At 45.2% G+C, this 18761-nt stretch overlaps 1 protein-coding gene across 3 annotated transcripts; it reads left to right on the forward strand.

Moving 5' to 3' along the window:
* The first annotated feature begins 2341 nt into the window (after positions 1-2341).
* Positions 2342-7358, forward strand: LOC127763866 (phosphatidylinositol/phosphatidylcholine transfer protein SFH3-like). 3 transcript variants are annotated; one of them, XM_052288664.1, is made up of 15 exons: positions 2342-2422; positions 3378-3445; positions 3718-4000; positions 4086-4185; positions 4294-4560; positions 4644-4721; positions 4818-4919; positions 4997-5046; positions 5130-5223; positions 5326-5427; positions 5539-5655; positions 6122-6227; positions 6323-6681; positions 6839-6913; positions 7157-7358. In XM_052288664.1, the coding sequence occupies exons 2-15, from the start codon at positions 3400-3402 to the stop codon at positions 7172-7174; spliced, it is 1797 nt and encodes a 598-aa protein (XP_052144624.1). In that variant the 5' UTR covers positions 2342-2422; positions 3378-3399; the 3' UTR covers positions 7175-7358. The 3 variants fall into 3 exon arrangements, with proteins under 3 accessions (XP_052144624.1, XP_052144625.1, XP_052144626.1); XM_052288665.1 differs by having other exon boundaries at positions 3727-4000; XM_052288666.1 differs by lacking the exon at positions 5539-5655.
* Positions 7359-18761: the final 11403 nt, after the last annotated feature.

Consider the following 18761-nt stretch of genomic DNA (forward strand, 5'->3'; position numbering starts at 1 on the left):
GGTGATTGAAAGATCGCCTTGATGGAAGGTGCGGAATTCAGCTTCAAGCATGAGGGCGCGCTGCTCGCTGTTGCCCAAGAACTGGAGTTCGAGAGCATGCTAGACGGACCGAGTAGTGGTGACGTGGGTCATCGCCCTCTTGGAGAAGATCGGCAGAGATGGAACCGTAGAGCCACCCGAGGACAACACTATCCACCTAGAGCCAAACGATGTACCCACCTCAGCTTCTAATCCTGGAAGTCCTTCAAAATGACTTTGAGTCTTGGATCATCACTCCATGGACCGACCTGTTAAGCTCCTTTGATAACCTCCAATGAGCAGTCTCAATTACCAACTTTGCAAATCCTAACTCCGCTGCCCCAATCCTGCTACTTGCTTACACGCATGGATTTCTACGCACGTCGCATCCCCAATTCCACTGTAAACATGAGCAGCAGCCGCCATAAAGTCTCCCTTCTCATTTCTCATCGCCACACCTGCTGCCCCTCTATTTTCATTTTCTAAAAAGCTCCTTCTGCATTCAGTTTCACCCATCCCTCTTCTGGTTTTTCCCAATGCTGTGTCGGATGCGCTACAGTGCCCATCTTATTTTCATGGACGTTCGACCATTCCTCTAGTTGTGCCACAATTCTCATAGCTACTCCTGTTGGATTCTCTGGCATCTGAGCATGGCGTCCATCTTTTTGAACAGCCCATAAGTTATGTAGAGTCACAAAGACTGCATGTATTACATGGTCTGCTTGATCCATAAGTCTGTCAAACACCCACAAGGCAAACATTTTATAGTTGTTGTATTCCTCATTTGGCACCAAGAAGTTGACGCCTAGCTTTCCTTCCCCCTTACTCCAAACCCACCTGGAGTAGGGGCATTCCCAAAACCTATGGACAACATTTTCTTCCCTTTGACAGAACAAACATCTTACCCCTGTCTTGATTTTCCTTCTCTGCAACTCTAAGCCAAGTGCTAGCCCATTTTAAATTAATCGCTGGCCATTCACTTTAATTTTATATGGAATACCAGCACTCCATAAACGCTGCCATCCCCTGCGGGGTTATCCCAGTTTCCATTCCACTCTATCATTTGAAACTTAGAAGTGGATAAGTGCCTAGCTAGTGGTCAATTATGGCATAGATTAGCCATGGATATTTGCATATGGCCAATTAATTGCCCGTCATTTTTTGAAAGTAAGCATTTGTTGGGGCAATCACCAGGGCATGGATGATTGATATACGACCCAGTGAAGTATTTCATTGCGATGACACTGAAAATATTTTTGAGAGAAAAACCTAATAAAAATTGTTTTAGATCTGGACGATTGGTATTTATTTTGTTGGATTATTTATTTCTGGAAAAAAATTGGGTTGCACTCCATTTGGATTTTTAGAAATATTAGCATTTAATTAGTGTCGTTGTGTATGAGTTGCGGAACACAATACATCAAGAAGTACATCTTCACGCACTACACACAATTCACCCATATCAATATAAAAATAATATATATTGCAGAAAGCTACTAATAAAGATTAAATAAAAAAAGTGAGAGATAAAGCATGGGGAGCGTATCCTATGTACACAGGCCCTCACATGTACACACCGTGTACACCAACTAAAAATTATCACAAAAAATTCTAGGAAAATTCATACATATACTTTCAATAGTATTACATCTACGTGCAAAGTCGCATCTTCAAATTCATTCTACATAGAGAATAACAAAAAAGATAAAATTCTGACAAAATTGCAACCTTAAAACTGTCAGATTTTTTGTTTTTTTTGTTACGGCTAAAATATAATGAATTTGACGTTAAGATTTTAACCCTAGGTGTAATACAATTGAAAGTATGTGTATGATTTTTTCTAGATTTTTTGGTGATATTTTTTAGTTGGTGTGTACGTGTGTACACGTGAGGGCCTGTGTGCATAGGATATGTTGCCTAAAGCATGAGCATATATACGATATATACAATAACATGGTTGATTTTTTTAAAAAAACATCTATTTAGATATACATGTATAAATAAATACTCGTTCATGTAGGTGTATGGCTGCATGAGTCATGACAAAATTTTCACGTTACAATAAAAATGTAGTTACAGAAAACATTATGCTGTGTCAAAAAAATTATGTCTTTTCTATTAATAGGAAAATCAAACCGTTCTATACAGGAAGGACACATCTAATAAGGGTTTGGTGGTCTAATTATCTAATATTGGAAGAAAACCGTACATGTCATAATTGTAGAACAGAAACATCGATCGCCAGCTCCAGATGTCCTGCCTATGGTACTCTCCTTGTTTGGCAGCGGGGAATGCGCGCCATTGATGAGTCTATTTTTCTGTCTGCCCCTCCATTTCTGCCCCCACCCCCACACCCACCTGACCACCTCCTCCCCTTCCCACATCCAGGCTCCTCCTCTTGGTGGTACGTGCATGCTCTTCTCTTCCACCACTACATGATTCTCTTTCCAATTCCTTGTTTGATCCTGGTTCTTCCTATGGACATTAGTAATAATCGTGTTGCTCCGGCATTGTATGTTCTTTATTTAATGATAAAATGTTAGCATCAGTTATACATCTTTTCCCATGTGGACTGAGGATAAAGAGGCTCTACTTTGTTTTCTACCTAGTTCAATACTTGTTGTGCTCCAATTTCATAAGATTGGGAAAATCTACATCGGAGGCAGTTGCTTATTTGTATTTTGGATTCTTTGGGTGGTCGGCCAGGGATTGTCAAGGGGATCTAGGATTTGGTACATTCTTGGTTCATTGTGGTTTTTTGGGCCTTTATAATTTCTTCATTTGATTTTTGATGGTTCTGATTGTGTTGCATGTCATGACTTATAATGGGTGCAAGAATTATTCAAATTATTCCAGATCATAACACCTATCTTCCACTTAGATTACTTTTCTGCTATTTTTTTAGCGAAATTTATTCTGTTTTGTGTTATTCAAGTGTTCTTGTGAATTTTGGGCTTGGCTGTAAATTAATGTGTTGAATTTGTGTCTTCAAGCACAATCTCAGGCACCTGTAGGTTTTTATCATCTGGTGTTTCAACGTTATCATTAATTTATATATGTATTTTATAAATTTTTTTGTTAATCCAGAAAAGGAACACATGTTACTAAACTTATAATTATACTGATGGACTATGATATATACCATGAGATGAGGCTAATTAGTGTCTCACAGGCCTGCTGCTCAAGCATTAAAAAATTCCCAGCAAACTGAGACCTTTTGTCTTATTTTACACTGCATCGTACTGCCAAGCAATACTTTAGGTCATCAAGATATTTAGAAAATTATTCGTTTTCTCCTTTATTATACATTGAGACATAGCATGTGATATAATCCAAGAATAATGTGTATAACTGTTCAGGTCCAGATAGAGCCGAACAGTCATGACAGAAGTCCTATCAAGACCTCTTGAACACCGTCTAAGCTCTTGTAAGTAAAGCAAATAATTGTCACAACCATTTTCTTATTGTTTAAAGTGGAATATTACACCCTAATAATGTGTATTTTTTATTAAAAAATCATTATATTATCTTCTATCTCAAAGTATAAACATTATTTTCAGATAAAGCGTATGCCCTTTTCCCAATGGTATTCTCCCGCTTCACTATCAAAGAATTAATTTCTAACTTAACTGTTTAGAAAATATTTAGAATCTGGTATATTGGAATATACATGACCAACTGACATACACGATGTGTCAGCAACCTTAGATGGTCACTATGAAGAGAAGAGGAAATCCAATGTTGAATACTCAGAGGATGAGAAGAAAGCCAAAATCATATCGCTGAAGAAGAAGGCAATGAGTGCTTCACAAAAGTTAAGGCATTCAATGAAGAAGGGGAGGAGGAGTAGCAAGGTCATATCCATCTCAATTGCGGATGAACGTGATCCTGAGGAGGTGCAGGCTGTAGATGCCTTCCGTCAGCTCCTTGTACTTGAAGAGTTGCTACCATCTCACCATGATGACTACCACATGATGCTAAGGTGTATAATCTGAAAATAGCACATCATGTTGTTATTTATAGTTTCTTATGTGAAAAAAGTATTACTAAAATTTGAGATTACATAGGTTTTTGAAGGCAAGAAAGTTTGATGTGGAGAAGGCAAAGCAAATGTGGGTTGATATGCTGCGGTGGAGAAAGGAATTCGCTGCAGATACCATTCTTGAGGTAATTGCATAGGTTAAGATTAAAATATATTTGGACTAATCCTTCTATGGTTGATACATACCCTTGTTTATAAGCAGTTGACACATTTTTCTTCAAATCCTATCTCAGGATTTTGAATTTGAAGAAGCTGACAAGGTGGCAGAATGCTATCCTCAAGGTTACCATGGGGTTGATAAGGAAGGAAGGCCTGTCTACATTGAACGTCTTGGGCAGATCGATGTCAATAGGCTAATGCAGGTTACCACAATGGATCGTTTTATCAAGAACCATGTCAGGGAGTTTGAGAAGAACTTTGCTGTTAAGTTCCCAGCTTGCTCAATTGCTGCCAAGTGCCACATTGATCAAAGCACAACAATTCTTGATGTGCAAGGGGTGGTATGTATGTGCAAATATTTGGATAATTCATTAAATGATTGCACTTTTACTATTTATAATCTAAGAAAAAAATACATTTTTAGGGGATGAAACAATTCAGCAAAGCTGCAAGAGACCTCATTGGTCAGCTTCAAAAGATTGATGGTGATAACTACCCTGAGGTAATGCCTTGGATGCACAATATATTGGTTGTAATTCTGCAGAAAATTTTGTGCTGGATTTATTAAAGTTCTCGCCGCATGTAATTGTTTTTCCAGACACTGTGTCGAATGTTCATCATTAATGCTGGGCCAGGATTCCGACTTCTTTGGAGCACAGTGAAGAGTTTCCTTGACCCAAAGACCACAGCAAAGATTCATGTTAGTGTTCTTCCAATACTTTGTCTATGAGTGCTCAACTTGAAAATTGATTATCAATAATCTGTGCATTTCTTTAGGTGTTGGGCAACAAGTACCAGAGCAAGCTTCTTGAGGTGATCGATGCTAGGTAGAACACCTGATGCTCTAAGTTAACCATCATATTCGAAGACAATGTTCACCATTTTAATTCTATTAATTTATGTTGTCTAGTGAGCTGCCGGAGTTTTTTGGTGGAACTTGCCAATGTGAAGGTGGTTGCATGAAGGCTGACAAGGGCCCCTGGAAGGATGCTGAAATATTGAAGGTGACTGTTCCAATCTGAACCTTTATTATCCTTGAACAAATTCTTAAATTACAATTCATAAGGGACAAGGAACTCAAAATTTCTATGCTATATTATGTTTAGATGGTTCAAAGCGGGGCTGGGTGGTGCGGAAATCTTAGTTTGAATCATCTGGATGCTGAGGAGAAAATGATGATTTGTGAAGATGACACCATGCACACCAAGGTAGCAAAGATGTTACACGCTCTTTGCACTTGCACATTCATATTTAAGTATTTCTAAATGTATTGGATCATAGTACTTAGACATCTGTTATTTTATTTACGTAAAATAAAGAGGCAGGAGTCTTTCAAAGATGAAGGGTGCACTTTGTCACGAAAAATATCCTGTGCCCGAATTGAACATCCTTCATTATCGCCTGTTTGTGAGGAACTTCCTCCTACGATACTTCCTGTGAGTTATGCTTTATCACTGGTGAATTTCCACTATTCTTCCGGAAAATGAAATTCCACTATTGTCCTTCTAACAATGACATGTTTGTACTTTAACAAATTTAAAGTGTGTTTTTTTTTGCGCAAACAAACTTGCAGTTAGTGTTGAACCATACAACTAAAAGAATATTTCTCACGTCTTATGGATGAAACTAGAGGTTCAATCTCCCTAGACAAACTAGAATAAAAAAAATTTGAGTCTTAACTTACAAGCTTAAGTGGGCTCGTCAGTTGATAATGCGATAGACATGCACAGACAAGTAACTTTGTGATGATCTTTCAGTTCTAGGAAAAGTGTAAAACCTCAAATACTTCCCAAGCTTAGTCATCATATAAATTTTCATTCTTGTGGTGTAGTGGTTCATATATTTCTTTTCTAAATACTTTCTAAGCTTAGTCCTCATATAAAAGGAGTTTTTTTAATGCAGACCCTAGGATCAGCTTATTCTTGTGATGTTCCAATGGTAGAGAAGGCCATAGATGCCATTTGCCAGAGCAAGGGATTGCCAGATGAGAATGTCACAGTAACCAAAGGTTAAACATCTTTGCGGCCTAATAATCTTGTGACTTAATATTGTTACTCTCTAGTTAGTTTTTAACTAACAGATTGGATAATCTTTTTCTTGCAGCGATTGTAAATGCCTCTAATGGATCCAATCCTCCACTCTATGGGGGTATCATGGCTCTTGTCATGAGCATTGCAACAATGCTCCGTGTTAGCCGCAACATGCCAAAGAAGGTACTTGGTGCTACCCTTGGGGCACAAAGTACATCCAAAATCCAAGCACAACAACTATCCGAGATATCAGTGGAGGCTGTGTCAGTAGCTGAATATGTTTCTTCTACAAAGCGTTTGTCCGATATTGAGGAGAAGGTCATTGCGATTCTCACCAAGCCTGCAGAAATGCCAGCTGATAAAAAGGAGATGCTAAAGACTGCCGTCAGCCGTGTTAGTGCATTGGAGGAGGAACTTGCAGCGACCAAGAAGGTTTGTCTGTTTTCACCATAATGATGATAAGCACATTCTTATTACATTAATCCCATAGCTCTGTATTATTAAATGTATTGAGACTAACAAATTACATGTTGTTCTACTACTCTTACTAAACCATTTCTAAAACACGCATATTATATGTTTTTTTCAGGCCTTGCAGGAGACTCTTGAGCGGCAAGAGGAGATCATGGCATACATTGAGAAGAAAAAGAAGAAGAAAAGCAAGGTAAAAAAGGGAAATTAAAAGGCATCCTTTTGCTGCTGTGTTGTGACCCTCAACTACAAGAAGTAAAGTTTTGCACTTGTCGCTGACCGGTGTACCAAAATATATGAGATTCTCACCAAATAATTAGTGTTGCTTGTTCTCTTTATGAACTCATCTACTATATACTTATGCTAAAAAATTTTTTTTCCTTCCTAATCATTGATTTCATAAATTTAACTTTGCCATTTGAAATTTCACTTGCAGCGCTTGTTTCGTTGGTAATATGCGAAGAACAAATACCATGGGTTTGATCAAGAGGTGATGTTTTCATCGTTGGCAAAAGACGATTCCATGTGTAACATATAATGTTCATTTATTATTTTTCCTGTGTTGCTACAATTGATCGATCTGAGCTTCTCGGCCTTAATATAAATTTTTGCACATTGTGGGTGCGGTATTGATGCTTTTTGATGTTGTCATCTTATGGATCAACCATATGAGTGTTAAGAAACTTTATCGATTTAAACTCTAATTGCTACATCAACCATTAATTTGAAGAAGACAAACGCTGAGATGAGTAGATTATTGGATTGTTTTACAAACATTAAAGATAGGTAATTTTTGCTTGTTCTTATTCTCTTAGTTTATCCTTTCTGGTGATCAAGTAAAACATAACATGTTTCCATAACGTGCAACTTTTCACCGGAGTAAAACATTGTAAGATCCACCCACAAAAACTAAATAGGTGGCAGACACATTGTCACGTCGGGAAAAATGCTACCATTTTCCCAAACGCTCATTGTATTAATGTAACGCCCCGATTTTTGTTCGGGATTAAAAATCATTCAATAATTCATTTTCTAGAAATTAAATAAAAGTTAAATCAATTTAATCAAGTAAATTATAGAGGGAATTAAAATTTTCCTTTAAAAATCATTGGCCGGAAATATTTTGTAATATTCTCTGCGCCCTAATGAACACTCTGAAATTTTCCGCGAATTTTCGGAGCTCAATATCTAATTTTAAAGTCACAAAGATCATTTAACCAATTAAATAAAAAGAAAAACAAATTAACTTTACCTTTTTTTGTAATTGGGCCGCCCCGGCCCAATTCCCCTTCCCCTCCCGCGGCCCGCGCCCTCTCTCTCCCTCTCTCCGGCCGGCTTCTCTCTCCCTCGGCCCGTCCTTGCAAAAGTCCATCTTTCCTCCCCGTACCAACTCTCCCTCCCTCTCTCCCCGACAGGTGAGACCCGTGGACTCCACCTATCACCTCCTACCTCTGGCCTCCCCATCCAAATCACCATGGCCGGCCGAACCACCCCGCCCACGTTGCCGCAAAATCCGCCACTCCCGCCTCCCGCGCTCGTAACCGTCGGCGCGGGCACGACCCCCTCCACGTCCTCCACCACTTCCCCCTCACGCCCCGCGAAAATCGGCGACGAGCCACCTCCACCCCGCCCCACGATGCCGCCTCCACTCCGACGCCGGTTGCCGCCCATCCCGGCCCGAGCCACTCCCTCCCGGGCCTATATAAATCATCCCCCGGCCATACTCTCCCATTTCCCCTCCTCCCCGAGCTCCCCGCGCCTTTCCCCGCTCTCCCCACGTGCGCCCCAGCTCCGTCGCTCGCCGGCGGTCTCCAGCCGCGCGCAACCGCCGCTCCCGCCGCCGCCGTGCTGCGTCGCCTCCACTGCTGGCTTCGCCGCCGCGCAGGCAAACTCGGCCTGCACTCCGTTTCCCCATTCCATCGTCGGAACTCCATCTCCACTATAAAACCGAGCCACTGCCCCTTCCACCGCCTCCAGCCGCCCGCCACCGCCACTCTAGCCGCTGCCGCACCACGCTGATGCCGCCTTCGGGTTCGCCGCGTCGTGCCACGCCCCGGCCGCCACTCCACCCGTCCATTCCATCGCCTGAGGACTGCTTCCACCGTCGACCCGAGCTCCACCACCGCCTGTGTCGCCTCAAGCCACGGCTCCTCGCCGCCTCAGCCATCTCCACGCAAATCCGCCGCCACCCTCGGCTTCGCCGCGCTGCCCCGCACACCGGCCGCCACTCCAGATCCCCAAACCATCATCGGAGCCCCGGTTCCGCCGCCAACCCGAGCCACCACCACCTCTACCGCCTTTGGCGGCCTCTCCTTGCTGTCTTTGGTCACCGCACGCGGCCTAACCCCTCTCTCTCTCCTTCCTCGGGCCACGACGCTCCCCGGCCGCCCCCTCACTTGCCGGGCCGGCGCTGCCATCGCCGTGGTCATCGTCGTCCTTCCCCGTGCCGGTCATCGTCATCTCGGTGAGCATCTCCCTCCTCCTCCCCTTCCTTTCTTTTCCTCTCTTTGCCGCACCGGCCGCCGCTTGTGTGTCGCCGCCGTGCCTTAGCACCGCTCGCCGCCGCAGCCCACGTGCGCCGCCGCTTCCCGCGTCGGTGGCCGCGCCGCCGCATGCCATCGTTCGGCCGGTCGGCCTAAGCCGCGCCCGTGCCCCAGTGCGCCGCCCCGTGGCCGCCCGATCGGCTTGGGCCGATCCGGTGTAACAGCCCTACATTCATAACCAGGTATTTCGAAGTGCATTTGTTGTCCTTTAGATTTCATATTTACTATATTGCAATTTGATCATAGGCGATAACAAAATTAACTCTAATCGGTAAAATTGAAACCACTTCTATTTGAACAATAACTTGAACAGAAGTGTACATGTGTAATAATTTATTCAAATACTAGTTTATTTATCACCAACAAATATAAATTTTGTGGATTTTTTACTCTCTGTTTAGGCCTCCTAAAAATTCAAACCAACTTTCAGCCTAACCAATTTCATCTTTTCACCAGAATTAAAATATTTCGAATTTTTGAGTGAAACTTTGAAACATGGAACCTAGAAAACAACACCTATCACCACACCAAATCCCTTAATTTTTGAACTAGTTTTACCTAGTCAAATTGAATTTACCAAGAGAGGGAAAGAAAATAAATCCTGGAAATTGCAAAAACGAATCTGTACTCAGTTTTTCACCCACCTCTCTTACCCTCATAGACAGCCATGACTTGGGCCCACTTGTCACTGACCTTGGGTGCCTCTTTAGCCCCACAACACACCCATGGGCGTGCTCCCACCTCAGGACTTAAGGGGGGGGGGGCAGAGAAAACCCCTTCTTCTTCCTCCCCTTTCATCTTCACTGCTTGTTCTTTCTTTTCTTCCTCAAGCTGAGCTCTCATCTCACTTCTCCTCCCCAAATCCCATCCAATAGCCCAAGATCAATCCCTGCAAGTTAGACCACAACAATCCCCATCATCCAAGCTTTCCATCCATCCCAACATCCTGCACATGCATGGAGAGTTGAGAGAGATCGAAATAGGAGAAGAGAGTGGTGGTTTCAGCCTGCATGGTTGCAGCAGCAACATGACTTTGTTTCCCTCCATTTGGTGATCTTCCATGCCATCCATGGTGCCTTTTTTTAGTTCCCTTCATGTTGAACATCTACAGCAACATTGAACAGGTCATCCATCTACATTATTGCAGCTAGGAGGTGGCTGCAGCTCATCCGGTGTTAATCTCTTTTGATTTCGGTTGAAGCAGCCCTAGGCAACGTCTCTTACCGTCAGCCCGAGGCCTTGCTCCATCTCTTGCCATCAGCCCGAGGCCTTAGCCTTGCACGACCCTACGACCAGGTTGCTGCCATGTGAGCGAAGTTCGGTGGAAGTTGGAGAAAAGGGGGAGTGAAAATGAGTACAAAAGTGTCTATCGAGTTATGGAGTTCCATCTTCCTATGCTTTTCGTTTGGTTTGCCAATGGATAGTTGCCTTTGGGCCGATTCCTAGCACCCGGGGGCTTGGTGGATGGACCGAATAACGCAAGGTGCTAAGTATTATTCGGAATAAATCAAAAGCATAGAGATAAGATAATTTATTTTCTGCTCTTAATAATTGCAAAAGTACCCGAGTAGTAAACTCCGATCCGTGAAACTTTGTTCCATTAATGACGAACTCATGTCACTCATATGCATGTTTGGGAAGTGCTTAGGCCGACTCCCGGTGCTTGGTGGCTATGACTAGTCGGGCAGAGTGTTTAAACGTAATGAGTCATCTGCTCGGGGAAATCAAAATTGACAAGAGAAAAAATACATATTTATAAATATTTTAAAATACTTGAATTTTTCTTGAGTATTATATTTATATCAGATACTACTCATCCTATCTGTTTGTTCTGCAGGATCCAGAAATAGATAGCGATTCATGGCTTTAAGCTTATCTCTTACACTCCAGGAATGGATCAGTCAGAACATCACCACCGGCTTGCTTTCGCCGCCGCCGACTGGTGTGACCGCCTGCACGGCTGGCCTATTATGCCGCTGTTGTTCGGCGTCAACGTCTTCACCGACCGGTCGCCTCATCCACCGCCGACTGGTGTCACCGCCTGCACGGCTGCCTTATTATGCCGACGTTGTTGGGCGTCTACGTCTTCACCGACCGGCCGCCTCGTCCGCCGCCGACTAGTGTCTCCGCCTACACGGCTGGCTTATTATGCCGCTGTTGTTGGGCGTCTACGTCTTCACCGACCGGCCGCCTCGTCCGCCGCCGACTGGTGTCTCCGCCTACACGGCTGGCATATTATGCCGCTGTTGTTGGGCGTCTACGTCTTCACCGACCGACCGCCTCGTCCGCCGCCAACTGGTGTTTCTGCCTACACAGCTGGCCTATTATGCCACCATTGTTGGGCGTCTACGTCTTCACTGACTGGCCGCCTCGTCTTCCGCCGACTGGTGTTTCCGTCTACACGGTTGGCTTATTATGCCGCCGTTGTTAGGCGTCTACGTCTTCACCGACCGGCCTCCTCGTCCGCCGCCGACTGGTGTCTCCGCCTACACGGCCGGCATATTATGCCGCCGTTGTTGGGCGTCTACGTCTTCACCAACCGGTCGCCTCGTCCGCCGCCGATTAGTGTTTCCGCCTGCACAGCTGGCCTATTATGCCGCCGTTGTTGGGCGTCTACGTCTTTACCGACCGGCCGCCTCGTCCACCGCCGACTGGTGTTTCCGTCTACACGGTTGGCTTATTATGCCGCCATTGTTGGGTGTCTACGTCTTCACCGACCAGCCGCCTCGTCCGCCGCCAACTGGTGTCTCTGCCTACACGGCTGGCATATTATGCCGCTGTTGTTGGGCGTCTACGTCTTCACCGACCGGTCGCCTCGTCCGCCGCCGATTAGTGTTTCCGCCTGCACAGCTGGCCTATTTTGCCGCCATTGTTGGGCGTCTACGTCTTCACCGACCGGCCACCTCGTCCGCCGCCGACTGGTGTTTCCGTCTACACGGTTGGCTTATTATGCCGCTGTTGTTGGGTGTCGACGTCTTCACCGACCAGCCGCCTCGTCCGCCGCCGACTGGTGTCTCCGCCTACACGGCTGGCATATTATGCCGCTGTTGTTGGGCGTCTACGTCTTCACCGACCGGCCGTCTCGTTTGCCGCCGATTGGTGTGTCCACCTGCACAGCTGGCCTATTATGCCGCCATTGTTGGGCGTCTACGTCTTCACCGACCGGCCTCCTCGTCCGCCGCCGACTGGTGTCTCCGCCTACATGGCTGGCATATTATGCCGCCGTTGTTGGGCGTCTACGTCTTCACCGACCGGTCGCCTCGTCCGCCGCCGATTAGTGTTTCCGCCTGCACAGCTGGCCTATTATGCCGCCGTTGTTGGGCGTCTACGTCTTCACCGACCGGCCACCTCGTCCGCCGCCGACTAGTGTTTCCGTCTACACGGTTGGCTTATTATGCCGCTGTTGTTGGGTGTCTACGTCTTCACCGACCAGCCGCCTCGTCCGCCGCCGACTGGTGTCTCCGCCTACACGGCTGGCATATTATGCCGCTGTTGTTGGGCGTCTACGTCTTCACCGACCGGCCGCCTCGTCCGCCGCCGACTGGTGTTTCCGTCTACACGGTTGGCTTATTATGCCGCCGTTGTTGGGCGTCTACGTCTTCACCGACCGGCCTCCTCGTCCGCCGCCGACTGGTGTCTCCGCCTACAGGGCTGGCATATTATGCCGCCGTTGTTGGGCGTTTACGTCTTCACCAACCGGTCGCCTCGTCCGCCGCCGATTAGTGTTTCCGCCTGCACAGCTGGCCTATTATGCCGCCGTTGTTGGGCGTCTACGTCTTCACCGACCGGTCGCCTCGTCCGCCGCCGATTAGTGTTTCCGCCTGCACAGCTGGCCTATTATGCCGCCGTTGTTGGGCGTCTACGTCTTCACCGACCGGCCACCTCGTCCGCCGCCGACAGGTGTTTCCGTCTACACGGTTGGCTTATTATGCCGCTGTTGTTGGGTGTCTACGTCTTCACCGACCAGCCGCCTCGTCCGCCGCCGACTGGTGTCTCCGCCTACACGGCTGGCATATTATGCCGCTGTTGTTGGGCGTCTACGTCTTCACCGACCGGCCGCCTCGTCCGCCGCCGACTGGTGTTTCCGTCTACACGGTTGGCTTATTATGCCGCCGTTGTTGGGCGTCTACGTCTTCACCGACCGGCCTCCTCGTCCGCCGCCGACTGGTGTCTCCGCCTACAGGGCTGGCATATTATGCCGCCGTTGTTGGGCGTTTACGTCTTCACCAACCGGTCGCCTCGTCCGCCGCCGATTAGTATTTCCGCCTGCACAGCTGGCCTATTATGCCGCCGTTGTTGGTCGTCTACGTCTTCACCGACCGGCCGCCTCGTCCGCCGCCGATTGGTGTTTCCGTCTACATGGTTGGCTTATTATGCCGCCGTTGTTGGGTGTCTACATCTTCACCGACCAGCCGCCTCGTCCACCGCCGACTGGTGTCTCCGCCTACACGACTGGCATATTGTGCCGCTGTTGTTGGGCGTCTACGTCTTCAGCGACCGGCCGCCTCGTCCGCCGCCGACTGGTGTTTCCGCCTACACGGCTGGCATATTATGCCGTTGTTGTTGGGCGTCTACGTCTTCACTGACCGGCCATCTCGTTTGCCGCCGACTGGTGTTTCCACCTGCACAGCTGGCCTATTATGCCGCCGTTGTTGGGCGTCTACGTCTTCACCGACCAGCCGCCTCGTCCGCCGCCGACTGGTGTTTCCGTCTACACGGCTGGCTTATTATGCCGCCGTTTTTGAACGCCTACATCTTCACCGACCGGCCGCCTCATATGACGCCAACTGGTGCTATCGTCTTCACGGCTGGCCACGTTGCCACCGCGACTAATAGGCGTCATCATCTTCAACACAAGCTGTCTACGTCTGCTGCCGACTGGTTTCTTCACTTCCATGGCTGCATTATTCTGCCACTGTTGATTGGCCTTATCGTCTTCACCGCCGGTCGTCTCGTCTGCTGTTGACTGGTGTCCTTGCCTCTACGTCTGGTTTATGCCGCTACCACTATTGATGGACATCATCGTCTTCCGCCGCCGACTGGTGCTTTTATCTTCACAACTGCGCGTCTTCGGTACCGGTTTGCTTCTGTTGCTGCTGACTCGTGTTCACTTCATCATGGCTATGCAACTTTGTCACCATGGTATTGCGGCTTCATCTTTATTATCTTCGGCACCGGCAAACTCTATTGCCTCTACTTCGCAAGCTTTGCTACTTCACCAACCACAACGTCTTTGTGAACCTCAACATCTCGGCATGCGATGCCGTGTTATTTTACTACAACAAGTGGCTCTCCAATATTCAGGATTACTACTTGGATATCTTCAACACATATCTTCAATCAAGCAATGACTACTCGACGACAAGAAGCTATAATTCTCGACTCTATGTTCAGTTGTTTCCCAACTAACCGAAGAGTCGGGGGCTACACAAATACATGGCTCAAAATTCGACAAGCTTTATGTCAAGATGAAGCAATCAATTAATCAGCCAAGAAGTCAACTCTAGGAGTCATCAATTTTGTCTTCGCTTCAAAGCAGTAGGTCAAGATTAAATTTCCATGTCTGGGAGTTTGGAGTCACTGACATCATCACTAGCACCTCTGCTTCATCGACCCTGACATCTCCGTTGTTGCTAATGGATGATTATGTCTTCACCGACTTATTATTTCACCTTCACGGTTGACCTACTATGCAAATGCTGATGAGCGTCTTCGTCATTATCATTGGTTGCGATACTGGATCGCCGATATCGTCATCTTCATCATGTCAGTTGTGTTTGTCGTCGCCGACTATTTTCTTCATCTTCAGGATTGGTGGATTTCGTCATAGCCTTTGATTTGCCTCGTCTGTCACCGATTGATTATTTCGCTGCCATGACTACACAACTTTATCGCTGGGCGCTTTCATCTTCATTGATGGCTGACTTGACTATTGTCGACTGGTTTCTTCGTCTCCATGGCTATGCAACTTCATCACTTTTGATTGCTACCATCAATGGACCATTGTGACTACAGAAGGACAGGCTATATGATCAGGGGCTTACTAGTTCAAACACAAGTATCATACTTTCAATTTGGACTTGTTCTGGATACATGCAACATGAATTCATGATCATGGGTTTATTTTCTATGCTCAAAGACTGGACTATTTATTATTCCCCGTAAGGGTTATCAACCAAATACTTGCGCCAGTCGGGATTCAATCTTTATATCTATTTTGGAGTATCCCATAAGGGATAATCACTCAGATCAGAAGCTATTCATATGAGCTACACTTGGTCTATATTACCCGGAAGATTTATTACTCGGGAGCATGTTACATGCGTCATCCTTTAAAGGGTGTCGAAGGCATATTTTTTGGCCTAGGCCTAATATGTCTGCTGCCCATATTTTCAGGTATGGCCTGTCACGTTCTTTTAGGGACTTAGGCACTTTTTGCTTAGGCCAAAGTGCGCGTGATCAAATGCCCAATACCTTAAAATCCTTTTATACCGTAGTTACTCAACTTTTTAGGAGTTAGTACAATGCATTTTAAAAGGTGCCAAACAGTAATGCTTTATATAGCTGCCCGCTGACTTTTTTATATAAGTCAAGGCGCTGTTTGGGTTCATAAAGCAATTGATTGGATACAATATCATTGCTTTTTGCCACGTAAGTGTGCACTTTTATTGACCAATATTATGGCTTAGGCTGATTATATATTTTGGTCATTTTCCAGGCGGTTGGTAAATCCTTTATGAGTTTATTTACTCGGATTTTACACCACATATGCCATATATTTCCAGGTGTGGTGAAACCATGTGTCTTTTAGGGACTTAAGCACATCTGTTAAAGCGGTGTGCGCATGACGTATGCCCAATACTTTGGAAATTTCTTTATTCACAACATACAAGCTTCTTTATAGCTGTTTTGCTATGTGAATTTTCAATGATGTGGCCAACCTTAGGTTATACTCATCATATTTTACAAAGCAGTCGGTATATCACTCGGATCATGTTATTCAGGGATTCTCACCGCATATGCTACATTTTAATATCAAGTCGCTTGGTTGACCATAATTATTGAAACCACTTGGTTGGTTGGATTATTTATTCCTTGACTATATGCTTGGTTTGTTCAGTTAACCACATAATCGGGGGCTACACCTAATAGGTGCATCTAGTCGATGCACCTGACTTTATTTTTCAACCCTCCACAGTCTTCAGATTTGGTAAAAGTACTCGGGAGATCATGGCAAAGATGATTGAAGCACTCGGCTTTGGAGTAATCTAGTTTGAGAGAAGATTATCTTTTCGACTGTGAAGGTCTCAGGGGCTACTGTGAAGATTATGGGTACCCCATACCCACATGGCATGGTTATCCTACTAGTTATAGGGGATAACTTATATATATGGAACATGTAACGGATCATGACTTGGGTGTTATGTTTCCTTGTATCTTACGGAACGGGCCAAAGTCCTGGTTTGATAATATTGTAAAGTAGATTTAGGAAACCGATACCGTATTGGTTAAGGTTTCTATCTTGTAATCCTGCCCCTCATCCTATATAAGGTGGGCAGGAGGCCCTCTAGGAGCCATATGAGACAACTAGATCGTCAGATCTATACTACACTCGGCGAATTCAAATCCCCAAACAGGAGTAGGGTATTACCTCTCATTGGGAGGGCCTGAACCTGTCTAAATCCTTGTCTCCGTATCCATCCACTTTTAGGTCTCGTGTGCTACCCCCTTTTATTATTGCCGAATTAATGTTTCGACAGAGAGGAAAGGAAAAAGAGAGGGACGGAAGAGAGACTTCGGCCGCGGGCCGAGGGAGAGAGGAAAACTTTGGGCCAGACTTGGCCCAAAGGGAAAAGGAGGATTAATTTTTAGTTTTTCTTTTTAATAAATTTTGATAATTGTTTTTGTTGCTTAATAATTATTCCCGGTGTTCTGAAAATTCAAGTTAAATTTGAGGGCTCCTTTTAGACCAAGGAGAATTTAAAAAAAATTCTCCGGGCCACATTCGAATTTTTCTTTTACGCATTTTAACGTTTGCCAAATTCTATTCGAATTTTAATTAATTCTATTATTCCTTTTAGAAAATGATTTTTATTTCGGGATGAATTTATCACGGGCGTGACAAATCCACCCCCCTTACTGGAATCTCGCCCCCGAGATTCGAGAAGGCTAGCAAGAAGATAGGTTGGGCAGTCTTCTCTTCTGGTCTGACTTCTTCCGTTGCGTCTTCTTTAACAAAGTTGCCCAGCAAAACTTCCCCACTCTGAACTGCTCGGCTTGATCTCCTGTTGCAGATGGAATCTTCTTTTCACCTGACTTGTCCTTGGTTGCACCTTGAGCTGACTTCGACTGGGATGCGGTACTTGAAGACGGGGTTTCAGTTCTAGGACTTCTCATAATTCATACCCTTGGTGTCAATCTCATACAAGTTACCAATTTCACGTTGTGCGTCGATACCAACTTGTCATTACTAGGATACCATGCTTGTCACCATGAGAATACCATGCTTGGCGTTTCCTTCTAGCTTACCACCAAATGCTTTAGACTATCATATCCCGCTTACCAAGGATACCATGATTGACAACTTGCCACTAACTGTCTCATATTAGCTTTTCTGGTCTCTGGGTGCTAGATACTTCTGCTATTCACTGCGAGGGTCGATCACTCTAACTTTGAATTATGCTTCCCAAGAGAACCAACTTATCCCACTTGACATGCTTTGACGTCTTCCCAAATGACTTTACTGCTGGACTTGTTATTGTCTGATCGTTATGCTGCCAAATCTGAAGCTTCTTTATTGGATGTGATTTTAATCTGACCTCTGTAGATTATCCTTGAACATATCACTTGGTTCATAACTGGGAATGGCTCTCATGAACAAGCAACTCAGATTCACTTTCTTTACATTCAGTTTACTTTCCACTATTCTCTTCATGTTGTCATCATTTAGTATTCAACGTATTCTTTCACACCTTCAACCTTGATGTGTTCTTTCCCAATGGATCGATTGCTAGGAAATTGTGTTGAACGATACTAGTGCAAGTGCTTTTATTCTAGGTAGCATCTAATACAGAGCTGAAGGTTGAACCGAGCTTTAGATTCCAACTGTTCAGGTTAACTTCTTGACTTCTTGGTCATGTCACAAAGGTTTCCATCCTTGTCCTCATGGAAGTACTTCTACCTGTGGTCATCTTGCTTACTCGCAAATTCATCTGCCTTAATGACAGGGTGACTGTTGTAGGGTCGATTGCTATTGGGAGTCTTCCTCGAGTGACACAAATCATGTTTCTCGTTATCCTTTACCAATCACCTTTCGACCTACTTCTTTTCCCAGTAAGCAAACATCTTTTCCGATCTCTTCCATTAATCACCTTTTGACCTTTCTCAACCAGGTACTCTTCACTTCGGGTGTTGTGGGTGCTTTTGGGGCAATGAGGTCCTTGGGCCTACTGCCTTTCAGAGAAACCTTGAAGTAGTTCGTCAAAAGCTATACGGACT

This window comes from Oryza glaberrima, chromosome 2 (assembly GCF_000147395.1).
Source record: "Oryza glaberrima chromosome 2, OglaRS2, whole genome shotgun sequence".
NCBI classification, from domain to species: Eukaryota; Viridiplantae; Streptophyta; class Magnoliopsida; order Poales; family Poaceae; genus Oryza; species Oryza glaberrima.

What these genes read in the sequence shown, in the direction of transcription:
- LOC127763866 (XM_052288664.1), top strand. Translation starts at nt 3,400, where the DNA reads ATGACAGAAGTCCTATCAAGACCTCTTGAACACCGTCTAAGCTCTT. An exon ending in TGAACACCGTCTAAGCTCTT is followed by an intron (nt 3,446 to 3,717) that starts GTAAGTAAAGCA and finishes ACGATGTGTCAG; the next exon opens with CAACCTTAGATGGTCACTAT. An exon ending in ATGACACCATGCACACCAAG is followed by an intron (nt 5,428 to 5,538) that starts GTAGCAAAGATG and finishes CGTAAAATAAAG; the next exon opens with AGGCAGGAGTCTTTCAAAGA.